Genomic DNA, 20,737 nt, shown 5'->3' with positions numbered 1-20,737 from the left:
GATTAGAAAGCCACCTCAGATCACTATCGGTTTAAAAGGTATATGTTCAGTACGCCAGCATGTTGGGGTTCTGGCAGACACTTCTGGTGACTAGCAGGAGAAAGTAAAGATGCTACGGGAGATGCTTACCCACATCGTCCTTGGCCACAACCACAATTTCACTTGGGGTTCCTTCTCCGTTTTCATTCTCTGCACTCACTCTGAAGGTGTACTCCTTCCCCTCCTTCAGATCCTTTGTGGAGTACTGTAGGCTCAGTGATTTCATGACCCGTTGCCACTTATTTTCTTCTGTCAGGAAATCCACCACATAGCCAGTAATTCTGCTTCCGCCATCACTGCGAGGCTTCTTCCAGCCGATGGTACAAGATGACTTAGTTATAGCCAGTGCTTTCAGGTCAACCACAGGTCCTGGGGTTTCTAAAAGAGAAGAGATAAGTCTAAGCCCCGGGCAACCAAGGTGGGCTGTAGTAGTTCAATGTGATTGGCCCTAGTCCAGGGCTTACCAGAAGCTTTGACGGCATCACGTGTCTCCCCCGGATCCCCGATGCCATATTCGTTTTCGGCAAACACTCTGAAGAAGTAGGATTTCCCCTCCTCCAAGTTAGAGACTCTGAAGCTTGTCTTCGAGCACTCAGTTGTCACTGTCGACCAGGACTTTCTCTCTGCATCCCGTTTCTCAACCACATAGTTTATGATGGGGCTCCCACCATCAATAATGGGAGGATCCCAGGTAACATATGCAGAGTCCTTGGATACCTCCTTAACAGTCACATTGACAGGCGGACCAGGAGTGTCTGAATAACATACATAAGAAATGAACACAAACATATTAAAAGATATACAAACTATGGTTTCAAGCACACATGATGATTCTTTTCTTCAGTAGACTTACCCAGCACTTTCACCACAATAGTGTACTCCTTCTTGCCGCAGCTGTTCTCCAAGGTTAAGATATATTTTCCTGCATCATATTTGTTCACATTTTCGCAGCGCAAGAAGGTGTCAAAGTCTGTTGACTTTATATCCAGGCCAATCCTTTCTCTTAGATTGACGTTCGGTTTAGACCAAGTAATCTTTGGAGGTGGCCGTCCTTTTACTGGCACGTAGAGTCTCATTGTAACTCCAGCACGTAAGATAAGTGTTTTCCTTAGTTCAGCATCAAGTTCTCCCTCAGGTGGAACTATTTAATTTGGGGGGTGGGGTGGTGAAGAAAGTTAAAGTCATAACAATGTAAGCATCGCATGTATTTCTTTCTTTTTTTTTTTTTTTTGAGACAAGGTTTCTCTGTGTATCCCTGGCTGTCCTGGAACTCACTTTGTAGACCAGGCTGGCCTCGAACTCAGAAATCCGCCTGCCTCTGCCTCCCGAGTGCTGGGATTAAAGGCGTGCGCCACCACGCCCGGCATCACATGTATTTCTAAAGACTGCCTTTATCTTTTTTAAACTCACTTTATAAAACTGACTTCTTGTTTGTTTGTTTTTTAAAAAACCCTTAAATAACTCAATACTCTTATTATCTTTCATTTTTCTCTATTTTTCTTTTATTTCTAGATATGTGTTTCTGTGTATGTTTGCATATGTGAGTGCAGAGTCCATAGAAGCCAGAAATGGACATTAGAGTTTCTGGGGGTGAAGTCACAGGCACTTTTAAGTCACTTGACGTGAGTCTGGGACCCAATGCACTCTTAACCACTGAGCTAGCTCTCTTACCCCCAAGATAGTTTATTTTCATTTTTCAGTGAACTTTGGACACAACCAAATATTCCTCAGAGGACCTGTAGTCCTTTCACATGAACCTTGCATGTCTAAGACTCTATGTGGAAAGACTGCTTCCTCCAGCCTTGGTTTTTCTTTTTTATATTCACTGAAGGCATCCTGCATATACTTCACACCATTTGTTATTTCATTGTAGAAAGGAAAGTATGTAATAGATAAAATAGACTTCTGGGAAAAATTTTAAAGGTGGGAAGGAGTTATGGAGATGAAACAAGTAGAAGAAATAAGAGGAAGAGAACTTATGAGAGCCTCCCAGTCGCATGACTACTGAAAGGTTTGTTGGATGAGTAAATAATAAATGAAAGGAAAATAAATAGGTCACAACTTCAGAAAAAACCCTTTTTATTCTTAAAATAAAATTCCATATTCCTTTGAAAACCACTTATAACCTTTATTCAATTTGGCCTGCTAAAAACTATGAAATATCACCTATTCCTCTCAACCTGTGCTCCTGGAGCTTATAGATATGCGTGCATAGGAGTCGATTAGAATTCCCTCTTAGGAGATGATGAAGAGAATGTCTCATTTCTATCTTTTGGTGTACTTACTTAGGATGTCCTTGGGGCAGTGTTTATCTGGCACATCGCTGGGGTCGCTGTACCCAATCTTGTTAACGGCATACACTCGGAACTGATACTCTGTGTTTTCCATCAGGCCAGTCACCTCGAAGCGGGTCTTCTGGAGCTTCTCTGGTAAATTGCACCTCACCCAGTGATCGGAATCAGCTCGCTTTACTTCCACAAGATAACCGATGATAGGGCTGCCACCATCATAGGCCGGCTTGCCCCATGATAGACTCACAGAACTACGGGTGGTATCATAGACTTTAGGGAAAGCTGGCGGGCCAGGTGGATCTGAGGATAAATGACAGGAGAGAGGATTAGCAAAAACTTCCTTTCTGGCTGTTTAATGCTGAATCCAGAGTATGGGACTGTCAAGTACACTTACACAGTGGGTCTTGAGCATACACGGCTTTGGATGCATCACTGGGTTTGCCGGGTCCAGCTTTATTGATAGCCGTAACTCGGAATTCATACTCAGTGCCTTCCTGGAGACCTGTTGCTTTTAATGTCCTTTCTATAACAGGTTTTCTGTTGACTTTAGTCCAGTTAACTGCCTGAGTTTCCCGCTTTTCAACCAAGTATCCGGTGATAGGTGAGCCACCATCATCCGCTGGGGCTTTCCAGCTGACGGTCATGTGATCTTTAGTGATGTTGCTAATGACAGGAGGATCACAGCGTCCAGGCGGGTCTGTAGAGATGGAATGATAAGTTGATGTCCTAAGTGAAAAGGCCGTATTGAAAAAGTAAAGGGCCAACTGCTGGAGAACATTCTTACTTACCATATGGGTTTTTGGCAATTGCTGGCTCAGTGAGGATGGGATCGCCGACTCCGTATTTGTTTTCGGCACAGATACGGAACTGGTATTCATGGCCCTCTATAAGTTTCTCCACAGTGCAGCTGGTGATGGGCACAGTAGCAGAGACCTGGGCCCAGTTGGGCCTGCTTGTTTCACGCTTGTCAATGATGTAGTTGGTGATTTCTGAGCCTCCATCCTCAAGAGGAGGTTCCCAGGACAGCATGGCACGGTCTGCATACATCTTGTTGATTTTCACAGATGCTGGAGGACCTGGCTTATCTGAAAGAATGGAGAAGAGTGGAGCACTTTACTAAAAGGGGGAATGAAAATAGAGAAGAGGGCTAGAGAATATAGGTATAGAGAGTAGGCTACCCTCAATATTGTCATCGACTCCTCTGTGACTCTAGAAGTCACCTCACATCTCAGAATCCTATGTAGCTGGAATATGTAGTCACTAATAGTCTTCAGAAATCAAAGCCACTCTTCTGTAATACTATTAACTTTATTCTTAGGAAATACTTTATTATTGCTGTACTTGAGACAGGGCATCATGTAGAACAAGCTGGCTTCGAAGTCCCCGAGTATTGGAGCATGACCTCGAAACCCTGATTCTCCTGCCTCCTCCCAAATCCTGGGCTTACAAGAGTTCATTGCCATGTACAGCTTATAAACTTATGTATAGCTCTTCAGGCTAAGTGAGGCATTGGAGTGTAATCAAGTGCTTTAGTTACCTAGTACTTTCAGCTTAATGGTGGCTGATTTGGAACCACTGGAATTTTCGGCAGTAATGGTATAGTCTCCTGAGTCTTTCCGGTTCACACTGAACAGCTCCAAGGTACACAAGTTCCGCTTCATTGCCATCTTTATGCCTTCTGCTTGTTTTATTGGTGTGGTGTCTTTCTTCCAAGAAACCGTTGGCATCGGTTTCCCAAAGACAGTAGCATCCAAGCAGACATTAGTCCCAGCCTTCACGGTAAGCAAGGACTTCATCTCAACACTGAGTTCTATCCTTGGAGGAACTGGAGAGAAAGAAGATTGGAGGTATTGATGTATGCAAACTTGTGTTGTACAATTATTACTGATTATTGTGATAAATTCACATTTGTTTCATGAGTGAGATTTTATCTTGCTATTAATGATGAACTTTTAATACTTGGGATTGAAGCCAGGTCTTCATACATGCTAGGCAAGTGCTGTGCCACTGAGTTCTACCCTCAGTCCTCCGTACTTATTTTCATTTCATTATTATTTACATTTATGGGTACAGAAATGGGTATTTTGGCATAAGTATGCATTGGGAAATGATTCAATCAAGCAAACTCATACAATGGTGGCCTCACCTATTCAGTCAGCATTTTTCTAGGTGTGAGGAAAACACCTAAAATCTACTGTTTTAGTACCTTTAAGCTTTATAAAACATTATAAATTATGACACCATTCAGGGGAGTAGATCACCACAAATAATTCTTCTTGTCAGACTGAAACTTTGACATTCTCTCCTTCTTATCTCCCTTCCCTTCCCTTCCCTTCCCTTCCCTTCCCTTCCCTTCCCTTCCCTTCCCTTCCCTTCCCTTCCCTTCCCTTCCCTTCCCTTCCATCAGCCACTTATTTTTAAGCAACATATACAGTGTGAAAGTTAAATACATTTAATATAAAAATTTGACAGTACTGCAAATAGGAATCCCAAGGCTAGGCTTCAGCACTGTCATTGTATTGTTTCTTTGTCTTTCTTCCTGTGATTATGCATCATTAAAATCTTTCAGTCCTCACTCTTGTAACTGCTTTCTTGTTTTGCTTATTACAGTTCTTCCTAAGCATAATTTTTAGTGCTGTGTACATTTAGTTTACAAAGTAAACACCCTATCATTTATTCTTTGCCATTCCCACAAGTATGCGTTTAGTGTTTGTTTGTTTGTTTGTTTGTTTGTTTGTTGGGGAGGGTGTTTAGGAGACATGACTGACCATCATGGATACTCTATGTGTTACAATATGCAATAGAATCTTACCATTTTCTGCAAGAATGGTCACTGGATCAGAAGGCTCTGAAGGTTGGCTGATGTTCACAGCAGTCTTGGCAATCGCTCTGAATTGATACTGAGCATTCTCTTCTAACCCAGTAGCTGTGTACTCTTCCTGGGGAATCTGGTGAGGTGTGGTATTGCACCGAACCCATTTATCACCAGGAAGTTTGCAAGCCTCTACAAAATAGCCAATAATTCTGCTGCCTCCATCATGCTTTGGCCGAGCCCAGATAAGTGATGCACTGTTCTTGGTGACATCAACAACTTCAGGTTTCCCTGGTGGATCTAAAGCCAAAATAAATATTCTCAATGTTGATCTAGACTAGAAGTTTAAACACCTCACAGCATCACCCCTATGATGTCCAACAGGATAACAATTATCTCATGCCAACCATCCACCCCCATTATCTAGTTTTGAGTGCTTACTCTACATTGACAGGAAAGACAGTACATTTTCATGGTAAGAGGTAGGTCCTCTTCTAGGATGGGAGTGCTAACTTTCAGAAGCAAGATTTAAATGCACCTCTCTCATTCCAGACAACCATTACTTACCAACTGGCATTCTTGCAGTCACATACTCTGTTGGTTTGCTAGGTGGGCTGGACCCAGCTTTGTTTAGGGCATAGATTCTGAATGAATATTCTAGACCTTCTACGAGGCCGGCACAAGGATACTCAGTTGACCGGACAATAGTGTCATTAGCTTTCACCCAGAGCAAACTGTTTCTTTCTTTGCGTTCAATCAGGTAACCAGTGATGGGGCTTCCTCCATCACTGTCTGGTCTGTCCCATGCGACAAATATGCAGTCTTTGTTGACTTTAGTGACACGTGCATTCTTTGGCTCACTAGGAACATCTAGAGGTGAAGACAGGGAAATGTCAGATTCTGCCTCCAAGAATATGTGTATGTATATTCATATATTTGTATACATACACCCACATGTATACATATACATGCATATATACATATATACATTATATATATATACATACACACACACACACACACACACACACACACACACACACACATATATATAAGATTTCTCATACACACAATAAAACTCTTACCAAATGGGAACTTAGCAAGCATCTTTGGAGATGTGAGAGGCTCTGAAATGCCAAATCTGTTTTCAGCTCGGACCCGGAAGATATACTCCTGGCCTGGGATCAGCTTTCCAACCCTGCAGGAAGTCTTGGTGACTGAAGCTAGAGCTGTGACCCAATCACCACGGCTTACATCACATTTCTCTACTATGTAATTGGTAATGTTGCTGCCTCCATCCTCCAGAGGGATGTGCCAAGACAGGGAGCAAGCATCAGCATCTATTTCAGAAATGTCAAATGGAGGCTGAGGGGGCCCAGGAGCATCTGCATAAATCAAGAGGAAAGAAATGTAAGAACAGAGATTTGATAGTTTAAAAAAAAAAAACCAACCGTTCTCATCTCATCTCAATATTTTAATGGCCACTTGTCTCATGTGTAACCTACCCATGACTGTAACTTTGATTTTCTGAGTGTCTGACCCGGAGCTATTCTCTGCCGTGAGGCTATAGTAACCACTGTCTTTTCTAGTGACGTCTTTTATGATCAGAACTGAGGAGCTGTCTGCCTTGTGGATGGCCAGGTGGCTGGATGTAACAACTTCGTCATCTCCTTTCTTCCATTTGCAGATGGGGTTAGGCTTTCCATACACATGAGCCTCAACTCGAAGTTTCTTCCCGGCTTTGATAGTGATTTGCTCAGGCATGAGGATCTTTGGTGGCACTGAAAGCAAAGACAAAAGCCATTCCTTAGGTGGGGAATTTTTCTGAGTTTTTAAAGATTTTGGGTTGTAGACCACTAGGGGTTTCAACTTAAAGATTCATGAATTTATAATGGAATTCTAAAAAATTTTTAAATGCAACAGAAAGTATCAGCTATAGTACACATAAGGCTAGAGACAATTCTCTAATCTGTGTGTAAGGAACTTGTTAACTCAAGGATAAATGTCTGTCTTAACCAGCTTTTGATCACATGGTACAAAGGAAGCAATGACTATTTATAAAGATTGGTTATGTAGTTTAGATACTACTCAGAAAAGCCAGATAAGAGGAACAGATATCCACGAAGGCTAAACAGCCATACACAGAAAATGAGAATCAACGGACAACTTACATAACTGTTCTTTCGCTTCGTAGACGCCTTCGGCCTCTCTTGGCATGCTGACTCCAACAGCATTTCTGGCTGCAACTCTAAATTTATATTTCTTTCCTTCCTTTAGGCCAGTAACAATAAGGCTGAGGTCTTTGACCACTGAGTACTCTGTCCAGCGATCGGCAGGTTGGTCTTCTTCTCTGTAACTAATGATATAGCCATCGATTTTAGCGCCTCCATCACGCAACGGAGGTAACCAGGCCAGTGTAGCACTGTTCTTTGTCATTTCGGTCACCTCCAGTTTTCTTGGAGGATCTGGCTCACCTAGAAGAAAAACAGAATTTAGAAAATTAGGTACCTTTAAAATCCCCTTTGCTAATGCATAATGCATATGTAAGAGTTTCAGTATGATCTTTGCACCAAGTATATGGGATTAAGTTTAGTTCAACATGTTGAAAACGAAGTATAAGATGAAGAAACTAATGTAAGTTTTGTCTGAGAGAGATATTCACTGTACTCTTGGGGTTTCAGGTTTCACAAATCAAGTCCTTTCTGATGGATTATAATCATACTGATCTCATGACCTTAGTAAACTAGAGGGCTGCAATCAAAGGGGAGAAGAAAGGAGATTGCTTACTGAGAGGATCTGATGCAAGCACAGGTTTGGGGATGTCTGTTGGGACACCAGGGCCATATTCATTGACAGCGGTTACTCTGAAGAAATACTCGTTCCCAGGGACAAGGTTGGTTACATTGAAGCTTGTTTTCTTCACTTCAGGGGTAACTGTTGACCATGTTTTTCTTTCTGCCTCACGTTTCTCCACAATATAATGTGTCACTTGGCTTCCACCATCATTTTCAGGAGGTGCCCAGGACACGTGGCATGATGTTTTAGTGACATCTGAAACTTTTAAATCAGCCACAGGTCCAGGAGTATCTGTAAAGATCCACAGACTCAGAACACATGTCCCATAAGCATTCTTATTAACTTATTTGCTTTTGAAGCAGGAAAAAAAAAAGCAGTTGGATAACGCACCTAGTACTTTGACATTCACAAAAACAGCCTTTTCTCCTGCTGGGTTCACAAGGGTCAGGGAGTATTTTCCAGAGTCATCACGGGTAGAGTTGGGGATGACAAGGAAGGCCATAGTGTCAACTAGATCGACTTGTCCTTTTCTGACCACATTATCAATGCCCACTTTGCGCCATGTGACTTTGGGGGCAGGTCGTCCTCTCACTATTGCGAATAGTCGAATAGGGCAGCCAGCTCTCACTATGACCAGTTTTCTCATGCTGGCATCCAAGTCAATCTCTGGAGGCTCTGCAAATGACACAAAAGACATCAGCCGACTCTTGAGACACGAGGAAGCCCATGACCATGAGAGTGAATGCAGAAGACTATCTACCACCACAAAAGGGCCTCACCTAGGATTTCTTTAGGTTTGATGGCTTCCTTTAGCTCTGCAGGGCGCCCAATGCCAACTTGATTCTGGGCACACACCCTGAACTCATACTCCTGGTTCTCATCCAAGCTGGTGACTGTGAATTCCATGCGAATAAGTTGAGCTGCAGCGTTGCACCTTTTCCAGCCTTCGTCGGGTGATGCGTCTGCTATTTTGGGTCTCATCTCTACAACATAGCCAATTATTGGTGCACCACCATCATAGACTGGTTTTCCCCATGCGAGAGTTATGGAACTTTTGGTTGTATCAACCACTTTGAAATTGGTTGGTGGCCCAGGTGGTTCTGAAAATAAATGCACATGCAATTACTTATATGCACAGGTAGGTCAGAGGTCAACCTCGAGTGTCTTGTATTGCTCTCTACCTTATTTTTGAAACAGGATCTCTCAATGAAACTATTGCTTCCCATTTGGCTAGACTGGATGGCCAGTAAACTCCAGGAATCCACCCATCTCTGCATCCCTCTCAGCACTGAGGTTATAGATATGTACATGGCTTTGTACATGGGTGCTGGTGATCTGAACTTAGGCCTCAAGCTTATGTGATGGGTGCTTTACCCACTAACTCATCTACCCAGTCTCATGATATTTTAATGTCTAATTTTATAGTTAATGTTCAAATAAGCTCCAAAGAAGGTCATTCTAGTTTCTCAACTCCCAAGACTTCTTTGTTTTTCTTTTTAAAAATTAGGATATGCCAGAGCATATTTTTTTAGTGATATGATAAAAGGTCTATTTGTAGAAATATTAGCTAAAATGCAACTTACAAAATATGGAACAAACTTTCGACAGATACTTCTACACACCATTTTAAGAATTGGTTTAATGGTGTTGGAGAGATGGCTCAGTGGTTAAGAGTGCTGACTGCTCTTCCAATCCTGAGTTCAATTCCCAGCCACCACATGGTGGCTCACAACCATCTATAATGAGATTTGGTGCTCTCTTCGGGTATGTCTGAAGACAACTACAGTATACTCATATATACATAAATAAAGCTCTTTTAAAAAAAGAATTGGTTTAATATCAGAAAAAGTAGGACCATCTTACCTATGGGATCTTTTGCCACCACTGGTCTTGATGGTAAGCTTGGTTCTCCAATGCCAACTTCATTTTCTGCTTTGACACGGAACTGGTACTCGTGCCCTGGGAGGAGATTCTGTACTTTCAAGCGTCGCTCAGGGATGGCACTCTTGTTAACAGGGACCCAGCGGACTGCATGCTTTTCTTTTTTCTCTAAATAGTATCCTGTGATAGACTTCCCACCATCATATTCAGGGGCGTTCCAAACCACGGTCATCTCTTCTTTGCTTACTTTAGTGACTTCTGGTGGATCAGGGCGACCAGGTCTGTCATACTTGGTTTTTGCAATGACTGGTTTACTTTCTGTTGGAGGCCCTGTGCCTATTTTGTTTTCTGCACGAACTCTGAAAATATATTCATTTCCTTCTATGAGACGAGTCACTGTAGCACTGGGTGTTAAGACATTAGCGGAATAGGTAGACCATACCATTCTCTTGCTCTCACATTTTTCTAGGATATAATTTTGGATTTCACAGCCGCCATCATCTTCTGGTGGATCCCAGCGGATAGTACACCTGTCACTGGACACATCAGTGATTTTCAGGTTTCTTACAGGACCAGGTTTATCTAAAACATTGACAGTCGCATAGGCCACAAAACTGCCAGCTGGGTTAGTTGCTGTGATTACATATTTACCGCCATCGCTTCGCTTGGCTTTGGTAAGAGAGAATTTCGATGATTCAGAACTGGTATCAATCTTGACCCTTGGTGATCTTGTTAAATCTGTAGCATCTTTGTCTTTGGTCCAGGCAACCTCTGGGAATGGTTTGCCTCTCACACCTGCCTCGAGTCTAATGGTGTCCCCTGCTTTGACAGTTAGCACCCCACTTAATTTTAGGTCAAGTACTGGCTTCTGTAAATCTTCCTTCACAACAACTTCCTCTGTCCTCACCCAATCACTTTCTCCACCTTCATTCTTAGTTTGTACTCTGAACTCATAAATCTGGTTTTCAACACACTTGTCAACCATGTAGTGGGTTTCCTTAATGCTTCCTTTGTGCACTCTTTCCCAGTCTGCAGAGCCCTTCAGTCTCCTCTCAACATGATATGATAGATTTGGGCTACCACCATCATAATCAGGCCGTCGCCACTTTAGATAGACAAAGGTCTTTCCTTTATCTGCAATATGAAGGTTTTCAGGCTCCCCTGGCCTGTCAATAGGATTGATGGCCAAAATTGGAGTCTTTGTTTCAATGGTTGGCCCAACACCTACTTTATTCTCTGCACAAACACGGAAATAGTATTCATTATTGGCTAACAGGTTGGCCTTGACCAGTCTCTTGGTGACATCTGAGGCAACGATTGACCAGCCTTTCTGATTCGGTTTACGATATTCCACTATGAAATTTGTAATTTCTGAGCCACCATTATCTAGTGGGTTTTCCCAAGAAATGGTGCAGTTTTCCTTGGTTACGTTGCTAACCTTCAGATTCTGGCAAGGCCCAGGTCTGTCAAGGACATTAACAATGGCTGACCCTTGGGCATGCCCACTGCTGTTCTTAGCAGAGATGATATACTTGCCGTGGTCAGCTCTGACAGCTTCTTTAATTTGTAGCTCAACTCGAGGCAGATCATGAATTAGGTCAACCCGCTTGTCTTTGACCAGTACTTTTCCTTCCTTGGACCAAGTTATGTCTGGCTCAGGTCTGCCTTTGACTCGGGCAAGAATGCGGATAGTTTGACCCACCCGGACGGTAATGACATCACGGCATGTAACGTCAAGTTCTACTTCCGGGGGATGAAGGATGTCTTTTGCAATCACAGATTCTGCGAGCTCTCTTGGCTCTCCCTCACCCACAATATTAGCTGCTCTAATGCGAAATCTGTATTCATTTCCTTCAATCAGTCCGGGGACCCGGAAGGCACATTGCCTGATGAGTTCGTCTTTATTAATCCTATCCCACTGCGCCGTGCCAGGTTTCTGATACTCTACTACATATCCCAGAATGGGGCTGCCACCATCACTGAGGGGCTTTGTCCACACCAAGTCAGCAGATTCTTTGCTCTTGTCTTTCAGCTTAGGATTTATAGGTGGCCCTGGTGGTTTGATGGGCCGGCAAGCTTTGATTGGGTCAGAACTGGGTGATGGATTGCTTAAACCTGCAAGATTTTCAGCAAAAACTCTAAACTCGTATGTATTTCCCTCATAGAGTCCAGTCACTCTGAACTTCAGGTCAGCAATAGGCGTTTTGTTGACCCTCACCCATTTGCCGGTTATTTCTCGGCGCTCTACATAATAGCCAGTTATTGGACTGCCACCATCAGATTTTGGCAGTGTCCAAGACACCGTTGCAGCATTCTCAGTAATGTCAGTTACCACTGGTTTACCAGGAGGAGATGGAGGACTGAACTTGTGCTTAGCAACAGTAGGTATGGAGTCAAGGGGAGGACCGACACCCATCTTGTTTTCTGCTTTGACTCTGAAAACGTATTCACAGCCTTTTTGGAGATGTGGGACCTTCAGCTTCAGCTTACTGCTTCCTGCAGAGACGACACCCCATGTACCTTTCCTTGTATCTTGTTTCTCAACAATGTAATTTATCACTGGGCTCCCTCCATCATCCTTAGGTGGTTGCCATGAGATAGTCATGTATTCAGGCGTGACATCCAGGATATTAATAGGACCTGTTGGTGGACCGGGTACATCAAGAACAGTAAGATGGACAGCTACTGTTTTGGTACCCGCTGCATTGGAAACTGTGAGTTGGTATTCCCCAGTATCCTTCCTTAAACAATTCTTAATGGTCAGCACGGATGAGAAGCTGTCAGTCTCAACTGTGTAGTGGTCGTCTGTTTTAATCTCAGTCCCATCAGTTGTCCATTTTGCAGTAGGAACAGGTACACCTCTTATGATGGCAGGGAATCTAACTGTGGTACCAGCCTTCACCACAAGCCCTTCAATTAACTTCACATCTAATTCTACAGATGGAGGCACTGGGGGGGAAAACAAAAGAGAGACAAGGCCATTAGATTTGAACTTTCACAGTATGAATAATTTAAAGAAGATATAAAGGTGCCAATCCAAAAGTCACCTAGTTTCTCTTGACATTCTATTGGGATAGTTGTATCAGGAAGACCAAGACCTATGATATTTTCAGCTTTTACACGGAATCTATAGGTCTTTCCTTGTTGTAAGCCTGTAACAACACAGTCTAAATTTTTCACAGTCTTGAACTTGATCCAGTCCTTGGCACCCTCTTCTTGATATTCCACTAAGTATCCTGTGATTGGAGAACCACCATCACGATCTGGCTTATTCCAAACGAGAGAGACTTCAGTCTTGTCGACATCTACATGGTGCAGGTCCTTGGGTGGCCCTGGGGGATCTTTGAAAGAAAATCTATGATGAGTAAGCAATACTCCCAAATCTAACCAAATAATAATTCACTATTCAGAGAGATAACTCACGGAGAGGATCCAGAGCCTTGATGGGCTTAGGTGTTTCAACAAAAGGACCACGTCCGTATTGGTTCTCAGCAGCTACTCGGAAGAGGTACTGATTGCCCTCAGTCAGATGTTTAGCCATATGGCTCTTCTTCTTCGACGTGGTGGAAAGAGGGGACCACTGGGCAGTGGCAACATCTTTCCTCTCAACCACATAATTGGTTACAACAGAACCACCGTCGTCCAGTGGTTCCTTCCAAGTCAGGTAACAAGAATCTTTCCTAATTTCACTGACTTCCAGATCTCTAGGTGGCCCAGGTTTATCTGAAAAGTATTAAATGATAGATAAGTGAAAAGAAAAAAATATGTATTTGAGTTTTTTAGCAGTACAAATATTAAAATGCGTACCTAAGACCAATACTTTGACTGAGACTGTCTTTGTACCCGCTGGATTCTCCACAGTTAGGGAATAAATACCACCATCTTCGTGGGCAGCATTACGGATTTCAAGCTTGCTCCCAACTGGAGTAACATCAATTTGGGCTTTTGTTGGAGCCTCTCTGTCTTCTTTTTTCCAGGTTACTTTGGGGAATGGCACGCCTTTGATGATGGCACTAAGTCTTAGGGTGTCACCAACTCTAATGTGTTGTTCTCTTGCCATGTTAGCATCAAGTATAAGCTCAGGAGGTTCTAAAATGAAGAGAATGCCTTCAGGTTGGATTCTTTAATACATACTATAATTATAGTACTGCATGTACAGTGGACACCTATTTTTTCACAATTGCAGATCTCAACATCTCACTTACCAAGTCGGTCCTTTACTAGAACTGGTTCAGGAACGTGGGCTGGGTCCGATTCACCAGCCTCGTTGACTGCCAGTACTCGGAACTTGTAGCTCTGACCATCCCTGAGGCCAGTGACTTTATATTTAGTTTCAGGGCATGATTCAGGAGTGTGATTGGCTCGTCTCCACTCTTCATCCCCAACTTTCTGGTACTCCACGATATATCCCAGGATCTTGCTACCACCGTCGTGACGTGGTGGCTGCCAAGTTAGCTCAACTGAATTACATGTTGTATCTATTGCCTCAGGATTAATAGGTGGACTTGGTTTAGCTACATAATAAAAGAAAAAAATTAAAGAAATTAAAATAGCGCAGAGAAAAGTTAGAGAGTATGAAAACCGAATGCGTGTTTTAATACTGTACCAATTGGGTCTCTAGCAAAGACTGGTTTGGATGGTGGACTTGGATCTCCAATACCAATTTCATTCTCTGCAGAAACACGGAATTCATACTGGCATCCTTCTAGAAGATCAGGAACCCTGTACTTAGTGTATGGATGAATAGGCTCTTTGGTAACTCGAACCCATCTTTTAGACATAGTTTCCCTCTTTTCCAGGATGTAGTTTGTGATGGGCTTTCCTCCGTCATTTGGCTTGTTCCAGGTTACTAATGCCGAGTCTTTGGTGACCTCTGTGACAACTGGCTGCTCAGGTGCATCAGGAACTCCTGTAACAGATGTTAGCCAAATGTGTTAAAAGCTTAAACGTTCCTGTTCCCTGTGTCAAGCATTGGGTCATCCCCCCACCATATTACATACTGAATCGATCTTTGGCTTTCATTGAATCAGACACCAGAGGGTCACTTATTCCATATAGATTTTCTGCATGAATCCGGAAGATGTAATCTTTTCCTTCAAGCAGTTTAGGGACCTTGCATGTAGTTTTGGCACTGGCAGATGTCACAGGCATCCAGATGTCTTTACCGAGCTCCTTCTTCTCAATAATATAATTGGTAATTTCACTTCCTCCATCATCTAGAGGTGGCTTCCAAGAAATAACCATGTATTCTTTGGTCACCTCATCAAAAATGACAGGTCCTACTGGTGGTCCAGGACGATCTGAAGGGAAAAAAATAGCATAAAATGTCCTCATCACTTCTACTTCTAAAAGGACAAAGGGGTCTATTTTTCTTGATGTATAGAACTTACCAACAACATTGACTTGACAGAAACCTTTCCTGGAGCCTGTACTGTTCTCCACAACTACACAGTATTTCCCAGAATCTGAGCGTTTGGCCTTTGTCTTCTCAAGAGCAAGTGTTGTGGGAGTGGTCTTTATGTGAGTACGATCATCTTCCAGTACATCGGCTTCATCTTTGAACCAATCAACCTTAGGCTTTGGTTTGCCTGAGTATCGGCCAGTGAGGGCGAAAGATTCACCAACTCGGACGGTAAGCTTATCTCTGAAGTCGAGGTCAAGTGTAGGTGGAGCTAAAATTTAGAATTACAGACAAGAGTCATTTTTGCTGTCCTGCCATAAGGCTATAGATATGGAAGTTTTCAAAGTATAAACTATAGCACACACATACCCAGTTCATCCTTGCAAGTGATTGGCTTGGTGCAAAATGATGGCTTGCCTTGTCCAACGATATTGACGGCACTGACGCGGTACTCATATGTGTCGCCTTCTTTTAAGCCTTTCACAGTGTATTTCCTGCTAAGCAGGTTGTCATTTGTAACTTTGTGGAACTTCTCAGTACCAATGAGGCGGCTTTCTAGGACATAGTTTATAATTTCTGACCCGCCATCATACTTGGGAGGGTTCCAAGTCAAAGACACAGTATTTTTAGTGACTTCTTTGACTTCCAGGTCCTCAGGTCTCTCTGGCACAGCTGTAAATATTATTACAATGAAAGGAAGAGTGTCACCGTGAGAACGTAGAAGAGTGGCAGATGAATCTTTTCCTGGGCATTATTTTTAAAAGTGAAACCATTTGCTTCAATGAATCTCGAAACTGTTCTTGCCATATTACTATTAGAGTGAGATCAGATTCTAAGGCACCAGTGTTCTCAGCTGATAGATGAGGACATGGGGCCTCATTTGGATTAAATAACAAAAGATCTTAAGAGTCAGCAGTTTGCCAGTTAGAAAGATGATGCAGTTTTTACTTAGATCACTGAATGGGAAACTTCCAAAACAACAATGACAGGGAATTGATACAGGGAAGGAATTTGCTGACTCGGAAGGCTTTGCTGCCATTTTTTTTTTTTTATCACAGATACAAATACAATGACATCAGATATTTAACAGTTGTCTTAGTGCTTGACAAAAGAGTAACATCTGTGGCACACATACACACACGTGCACACATGTTCTCAAGCACACATTCATGTGCACACCATAGTGTTGTAGTCAACGAATAACGGGTTAATCATATTTGTTATCAATTTTACTTACTTATTGGGTCTCTAATGACAAGTGCATTTGGTGTCTCAACAAATGGGCCCATGCCAATGCTATTCTCAGCTGCAATTCGGAAAAAGTAGGATTTCCCTTGAATAAGGCCCTGAACAGTAGCATTTTGTCGAGTGACTGTGTATGTCACAGGGGTCCATGCCCTGCGGTCAGCTTCCCGCTTCTGAATGACATAATTGGTGATTGGAGAGCCACCATCATCTTCTGGAGAGAACCATGTCAGTTTGCAGGAGTCATTGGTTAGGTTGTCAGAGAGGAATGGTACTCCAACAGGTCCTGGGACATCTGGGAACAAGAGGAAAACATGTTAAGGCATTTGTCTCCCATGCTCAATAGACATGTTACCCTGCTAAAAAGTGAAGACAAAATGGGATACTGAAGAAAATATGGTTTTTGTGCTTGTTAATGAAGTTTGTTTTATCTTACATAACTACATCTATCTGTATTTCTACAATTTATATTATCTATGTCTCTCTGACTCCTGCTTCATCTATCTAATCAATCTTATCTATCTATCTGTCCATCCATCTGTCTGTCTGTCAGCCTGCCTGCCTGACTGCCTGCCTGTTTGTCTGTCTTAGCTCAGGCTCTCACTTCATTGCCTATTCTGGCCTTGATCTCACAGTTCTCTTTCCTCAGCTTCTCAAATAGTTGGGATTAGAGCACAGTCATATTTTAAAATGAAGTAGCTTTGTGCTATCATGTTTCAATAAAAAGCAGAGAGTATAAACTTTTTAAAGAAGGAAAATTTGTGAGACATGAGGGAAGAGCTATAAGATTGAGGTAGACAGTGGTTTGATCTCTCTCAATTTTTCAAAAGGGAAAACAGGGAGAGGTGGTTTTATGAGTGACCAGTTAGTTGATGGGTACAGAAGGCCTTGATTTTCAGAGGTTGGGATTTTAATATGGAAACATACCTGTTATCCAATTAGAGTAATAGTTGTTGATGGGTACAGAAGGCCTTGATTTTTAGAGGTTGGGATTTTAATATAGAAACATACCAGTTATCCAATTAAAGTAATAGTTGTTGATGAGTAAAAGGGCTTAGAAACTTGAAACCTAAAAGCTTTTAGAGTTACCAATGCATGAAATATCCATCTTTTATTCTATTATTCTATTAAAATAATGGCTGTTTGGAGTGTGGCTCTACAGAGTTACAAGTGCTAAGTGGGACAGTGTCACTTTCTAGGCAAACAGGGATTAAGGCAGACAAAACACACATAGGAAGCTGGTAGAATTGAACTTTATCCTCGGTGATGAACACTGCAATACTGATAATCACACACACTGACTCCCTGTGAGAAGTTTTTACACTGTTAAAATTCTATCCTTATTTATTAATTATTTTGTGACATAAAAATGATTACTGCTGGTGAAACTTTGAATAGTCATAAACATTTTCAGGAAAGGTGCTTTTATAATGACCATGTAATCATATAGGAGGGCCTTAAGGTGGAATGTCTTGTCAAAAAATGTAGCATACAAAACTTCATATAGGGGAATGGCAGTTTCAGAGGATCTGACACCCTCTTCTATCCTCCTTGAGTGCTTCACACAATGGAACACATACATATATGGAGGAAAAACATGATACAGACTAAAAGGATATTAAAACAAAATAAACTTTCATGTGTAGTAGGAGCATAGCAATGTGGAATATGTATAGGATAAAAAATATAGGAAGGAACACTTAAAGAATTCTAAAATGAACAGCAAATTATGTTTCTTATTTTCTAAACATTTATAACATAGTCTTATTGCAACATAGCACTGTTGTAGATATAGTTAAAATTAAATTAAATTAAAAATAAAAATAAAATTAAAATTAAGAAGCTGCATTTCTAGGTATGGTAGTTCATGCCTTGAATCCTAACCCTCAGGAGGCAGAGGCAGCTGGATCTTGATGAGTTTGAGACCAGCCTGGCCCACAGTGAGTTCTAGGCTAGCCAAAGCTGCACAGTGAGACTCGTATCTTGAAAAAAAAAAGTAAGATAAAATAAAAGAAAATGTTGCATAGAAAAATGGAAAATATTTACCTAGTACATCAACAATAATTGTCTTCTTTCTTTCTCCGCCTTCATTTTTGGCAAGAAGAGAGTAGACGCCTTGGTGGCTCCTCTGGCAGTTCTTGATGACCATGGACGAGCTAATTGCTGTGGTCTCAATGGCGGCCTCTTGAGGCAAGGCTCTTTCATTCATGCTCCAGGTGACAGTGGGAGGTGGCTTCCCAGATACATAGGCAATGATTCGGATCACCCCTCCGGCGTGGACCACTATTCTGTCTCTGACACTGGCATCAAGCTGAAGGTCAGGCGACACTGGGAAACAATTAGAAACAGCAAATGTCACTTCCATATTTCAATATATAGCAAAATTATCAATAAATTAGCAGAAGTATTGGTAATTACCAATTCTGTCCTTCATTTCAATAACGTCCGTGACTTCTCCAGGTTCTCCAACACCAGCAACATTGACTGCTCTCACGCGGAATTTGTAGAAGGCTCCTTCTTTTAATCCAGTAACAACCAGTTTTGTCCCCCTCACTTCTTTATCTTTACCCTGGGGGAAAGTAACAAATATTTTATAATTAGAGGCTTTCTAATATAAACCTGCATACTATATCAAATATAGAATCTCGCTGCTTAAATCATTCTCTCAAGTATAATCATACCTACCTACTCTTCTCAGGCATTAGGGACCAGATATTATAGACAATGAGGGAATGACTGGTCAGAAAATTGTGTTTAAAAAATAGTGTCATATGATAAAAAATACTCTTCATTTATTCATCTTTCCAGGAGTCATAACCAAAAGATATGTGAATGACATGAAAACTTTTGATTGTTCAGGTTTTAATTGATCCATCACAGCTGTATCTACTCACTGTATAATAACCCATTACATATAAAAAGCTGCCAATAAGCATTTTCATCTCCTTGAATATTTGCCATTTCTACCTGTTGGGAGATTTCAAACCCTTCCAGTTTTTTAAAAAATAAAACATATGAATTCTTGTGAACTATAGCCATCATAGCATGCTACTGAGTGCTGGAACTTATTCTTTCTAAGTATTTTAGTACCCAATATAGGATCTTCTTTGCACTTCTGCTTCTGACCTGATTAGTTTGACATCATGTTATTTTCCTAGTTTTTAATTTAAAACATAGGCAGAAACAAATGGGTGTGAGAATAACTACTTAAACCACATTCACAGTACATTTCTTTATTGAAATGCTTTAGCTACCTTTTCCCATTCTTCTTTTCCTTCTTCCTTATACTCAACAATGTAGCCAGTGATTTTGGATCCACCATCTTTTAGTGGAGGAGACCATTCTAAGTCCACAGATGATTTTGTCCAGTCTGTCACTTTGGGGAATGGAGGACCAGGGGGAGCTGGAAAGAACCATTATACATCAATATTTAATTTCCATGGGACTTTTGGAAACAGTTTTTTGTTTTTGTTTTAAAAGAATTGTTTAAAGTCTTACCAACTGGATCTCTAGCAGTCACTGGATCTGAGGGAAGACTTGCTGGACCCACACCAGCGGCATTGATTGCATATACCCGGAACTGATAGTCTGATCCTTCAATAAGACCAGTCACTTTGTAAGAAACACCCAGAGTCATGGCTTTGATGGGATCTCGGTTAACTCTCTTCCATCTCTTTGAAGTGGTGTCTTTCATTTCTAACCAGTACCCTGTCACAGGAGAGCCTCCATCATATTCCGGCTCTTCCCAGTTGACAGTCATGGAGTTGCGAGTGACGCTGCTCACTGTTGGTTTATCTGGAGCTCCAGGGACAGCTGTGAGGAAAATGTATTAATTAGCAAGCAGTTATTAAAACCAAAAACAAACATAAAGAGGAAGACATCACTTGAGAAAATGGCATCCTACTCACAGAAGAGGTTCCGTGCTGTCTCAGGTTCACTGTCAAGTGGCTCTCCAATGCCGTACTTATTCTGGGCCATGATTCGGAAGACGTATTCATGGCCTTCTAGCAATTTGGGAATTGTGTACATGCACTCTTTAGGTTCACTGGAGACACGTACCCATGTCTTTCTGTTGGCTTCTCTTTTCTCAATGACATAGTTTGTAATCTTAGACCCACCGTCATCTTTAGGTGGAAGCCAAGATAATGTCATCTGATCCGCTGAAATAGATTCAAACTTTATGGGTCCCACAGGGGGGCCAGGACGGCCTACAAAAAAAAAATTGAAAAAAAATTTTGTTAGTTGAATGATTTTAAAGCCAAATTTTATTTA

At 41.8% G+C, this 20,737-nt stretch overlaps 1 protein-coding gene across 32 annotated transcripts in view; it reads right to left on the bottom strand.

The window, feature by feature from the left end:
- The window catches only part of Ttn (titin), a 271,447-nt gene that overhangs the window by 52,129 nt on the left and 198,581 nt on the right, over window positions 1–20,737 (bottom strand). For all 32 annotated transcript variants that reach the window (XM_085834746.1, XM_085834758.1, XM_085834754.1 and 29 more), the window contains 30 exons: window positions 20,374–20,673; window positions 19,964–20,278; window positions 19,720–19,868; window positions 18,884–19,034; window positions 18,512–18,793; window positions 16,458–16,760; window positions 15,590–15,892; window positions 15,210–15,491; window positions 14,820–15,119; window positions 14,426–14,728; window positions 14,025–14,333; window positions 13,627–13,908; window positions 13,243–13,542; window positions 12,867–13,160; window positions 9,802–12,768; window positions 8,718–9,038; window positions 8,329–8,613; window positions 7,930–8,229; window positions 7,314–7,616; window positions 6,648–6,923; window positions 6,228–6,527; window positions 5,710–6,012; window positions 5,143–5,442; window positions 3,868–4,155; window positions 3,119–3,415; window positions 2,725–3,027; window positions 2,325–2,630; window positions 893–1,180; window positions 504–794; window positions 130–417 (listed from right to left, as the gene is read on the bottom strand). In XM_085834746.1, coding sequence (XP_085690872.1) covers window positions 130–417; window positions 504–794; window positions 893–1,180; window positions 2,325–2,630; window positions 2,725–3,027; window positions 3,119–3,415; window positions 3,868–4,155; window positions 5,143–5,442; window positions 5,710–6,012; window positions 6,228–6,527; window positions 6,648–6,923; window positions 7,314–7,616; window positions 7,930–8,229; window positions 8,329–8,613; window positions 8,718–9,038; window positions 9,802–12,768; window positions 12,867–13,160; window positions 13,243–13,542; window positions 13,627–13,908; window positions 14,025–14,333; window positions 14,426–14,728; window positions 14,820–15,119; window positions 15,210–15,491; window positions 15,590–15,892; window positions 16,458–16,760; window positions 18,512–18,793; window positions 18,884–19,034; window positions 19,720–19,868; window positions 19,964–20,278; window positions 20,374–20,673 — 11,289 coding nt within the window. The remainder of the gene's footprint in view (window positions 1–129; window positions 418–503; window positions 795–892; window positions 1,181–2,324; window positions 2,631–2,724; window positions 3,028–3,118; window positions 3,416–3,867; window positions 4,156–5,142; window positions 5,443–5,709; window positions 6,013–6,227; window positions 6,528–6,647; window positions 6,924–7,313; window positions 7,617–7,929; window positions 8,230–8,328; window positions 8,614–8,717; window positions 9,039–9,801; window positions 12,769–12,866; window positions 13,161–13,242; window positions 13,543–13,626; window positions 13,909–14,024; window positions 14,334–14,425; window positions 14,729–14,819; window positions 15,120–15,209; window positions 15,492–15,589; window positions 15,893–16,457; window positions 16,761–18,511; window positions 18,794–18,883; window positions 19,035–19,719; window positions 19,869–19,963; window positions 20,279–20,373; window positions 20,674–20,737) is intronic.

Source organism: Mus caroli, unplaced genomic scaffold (assembly GCF_978045245.1).
Source record: "Mus caroli unplaced genomic scaffold, Mus_caroli_1 scaffold_2, whole genome shotgun sequence".
Taxonomy (NCBI): Eukaryota; Metazoa; Chordata; class Mammalia; order Rodentia; family Muridae; genus Mus; species Mus caroli.
This window is presented reverse-complemented; position numbering and strand designations above follow the sequence as displayed.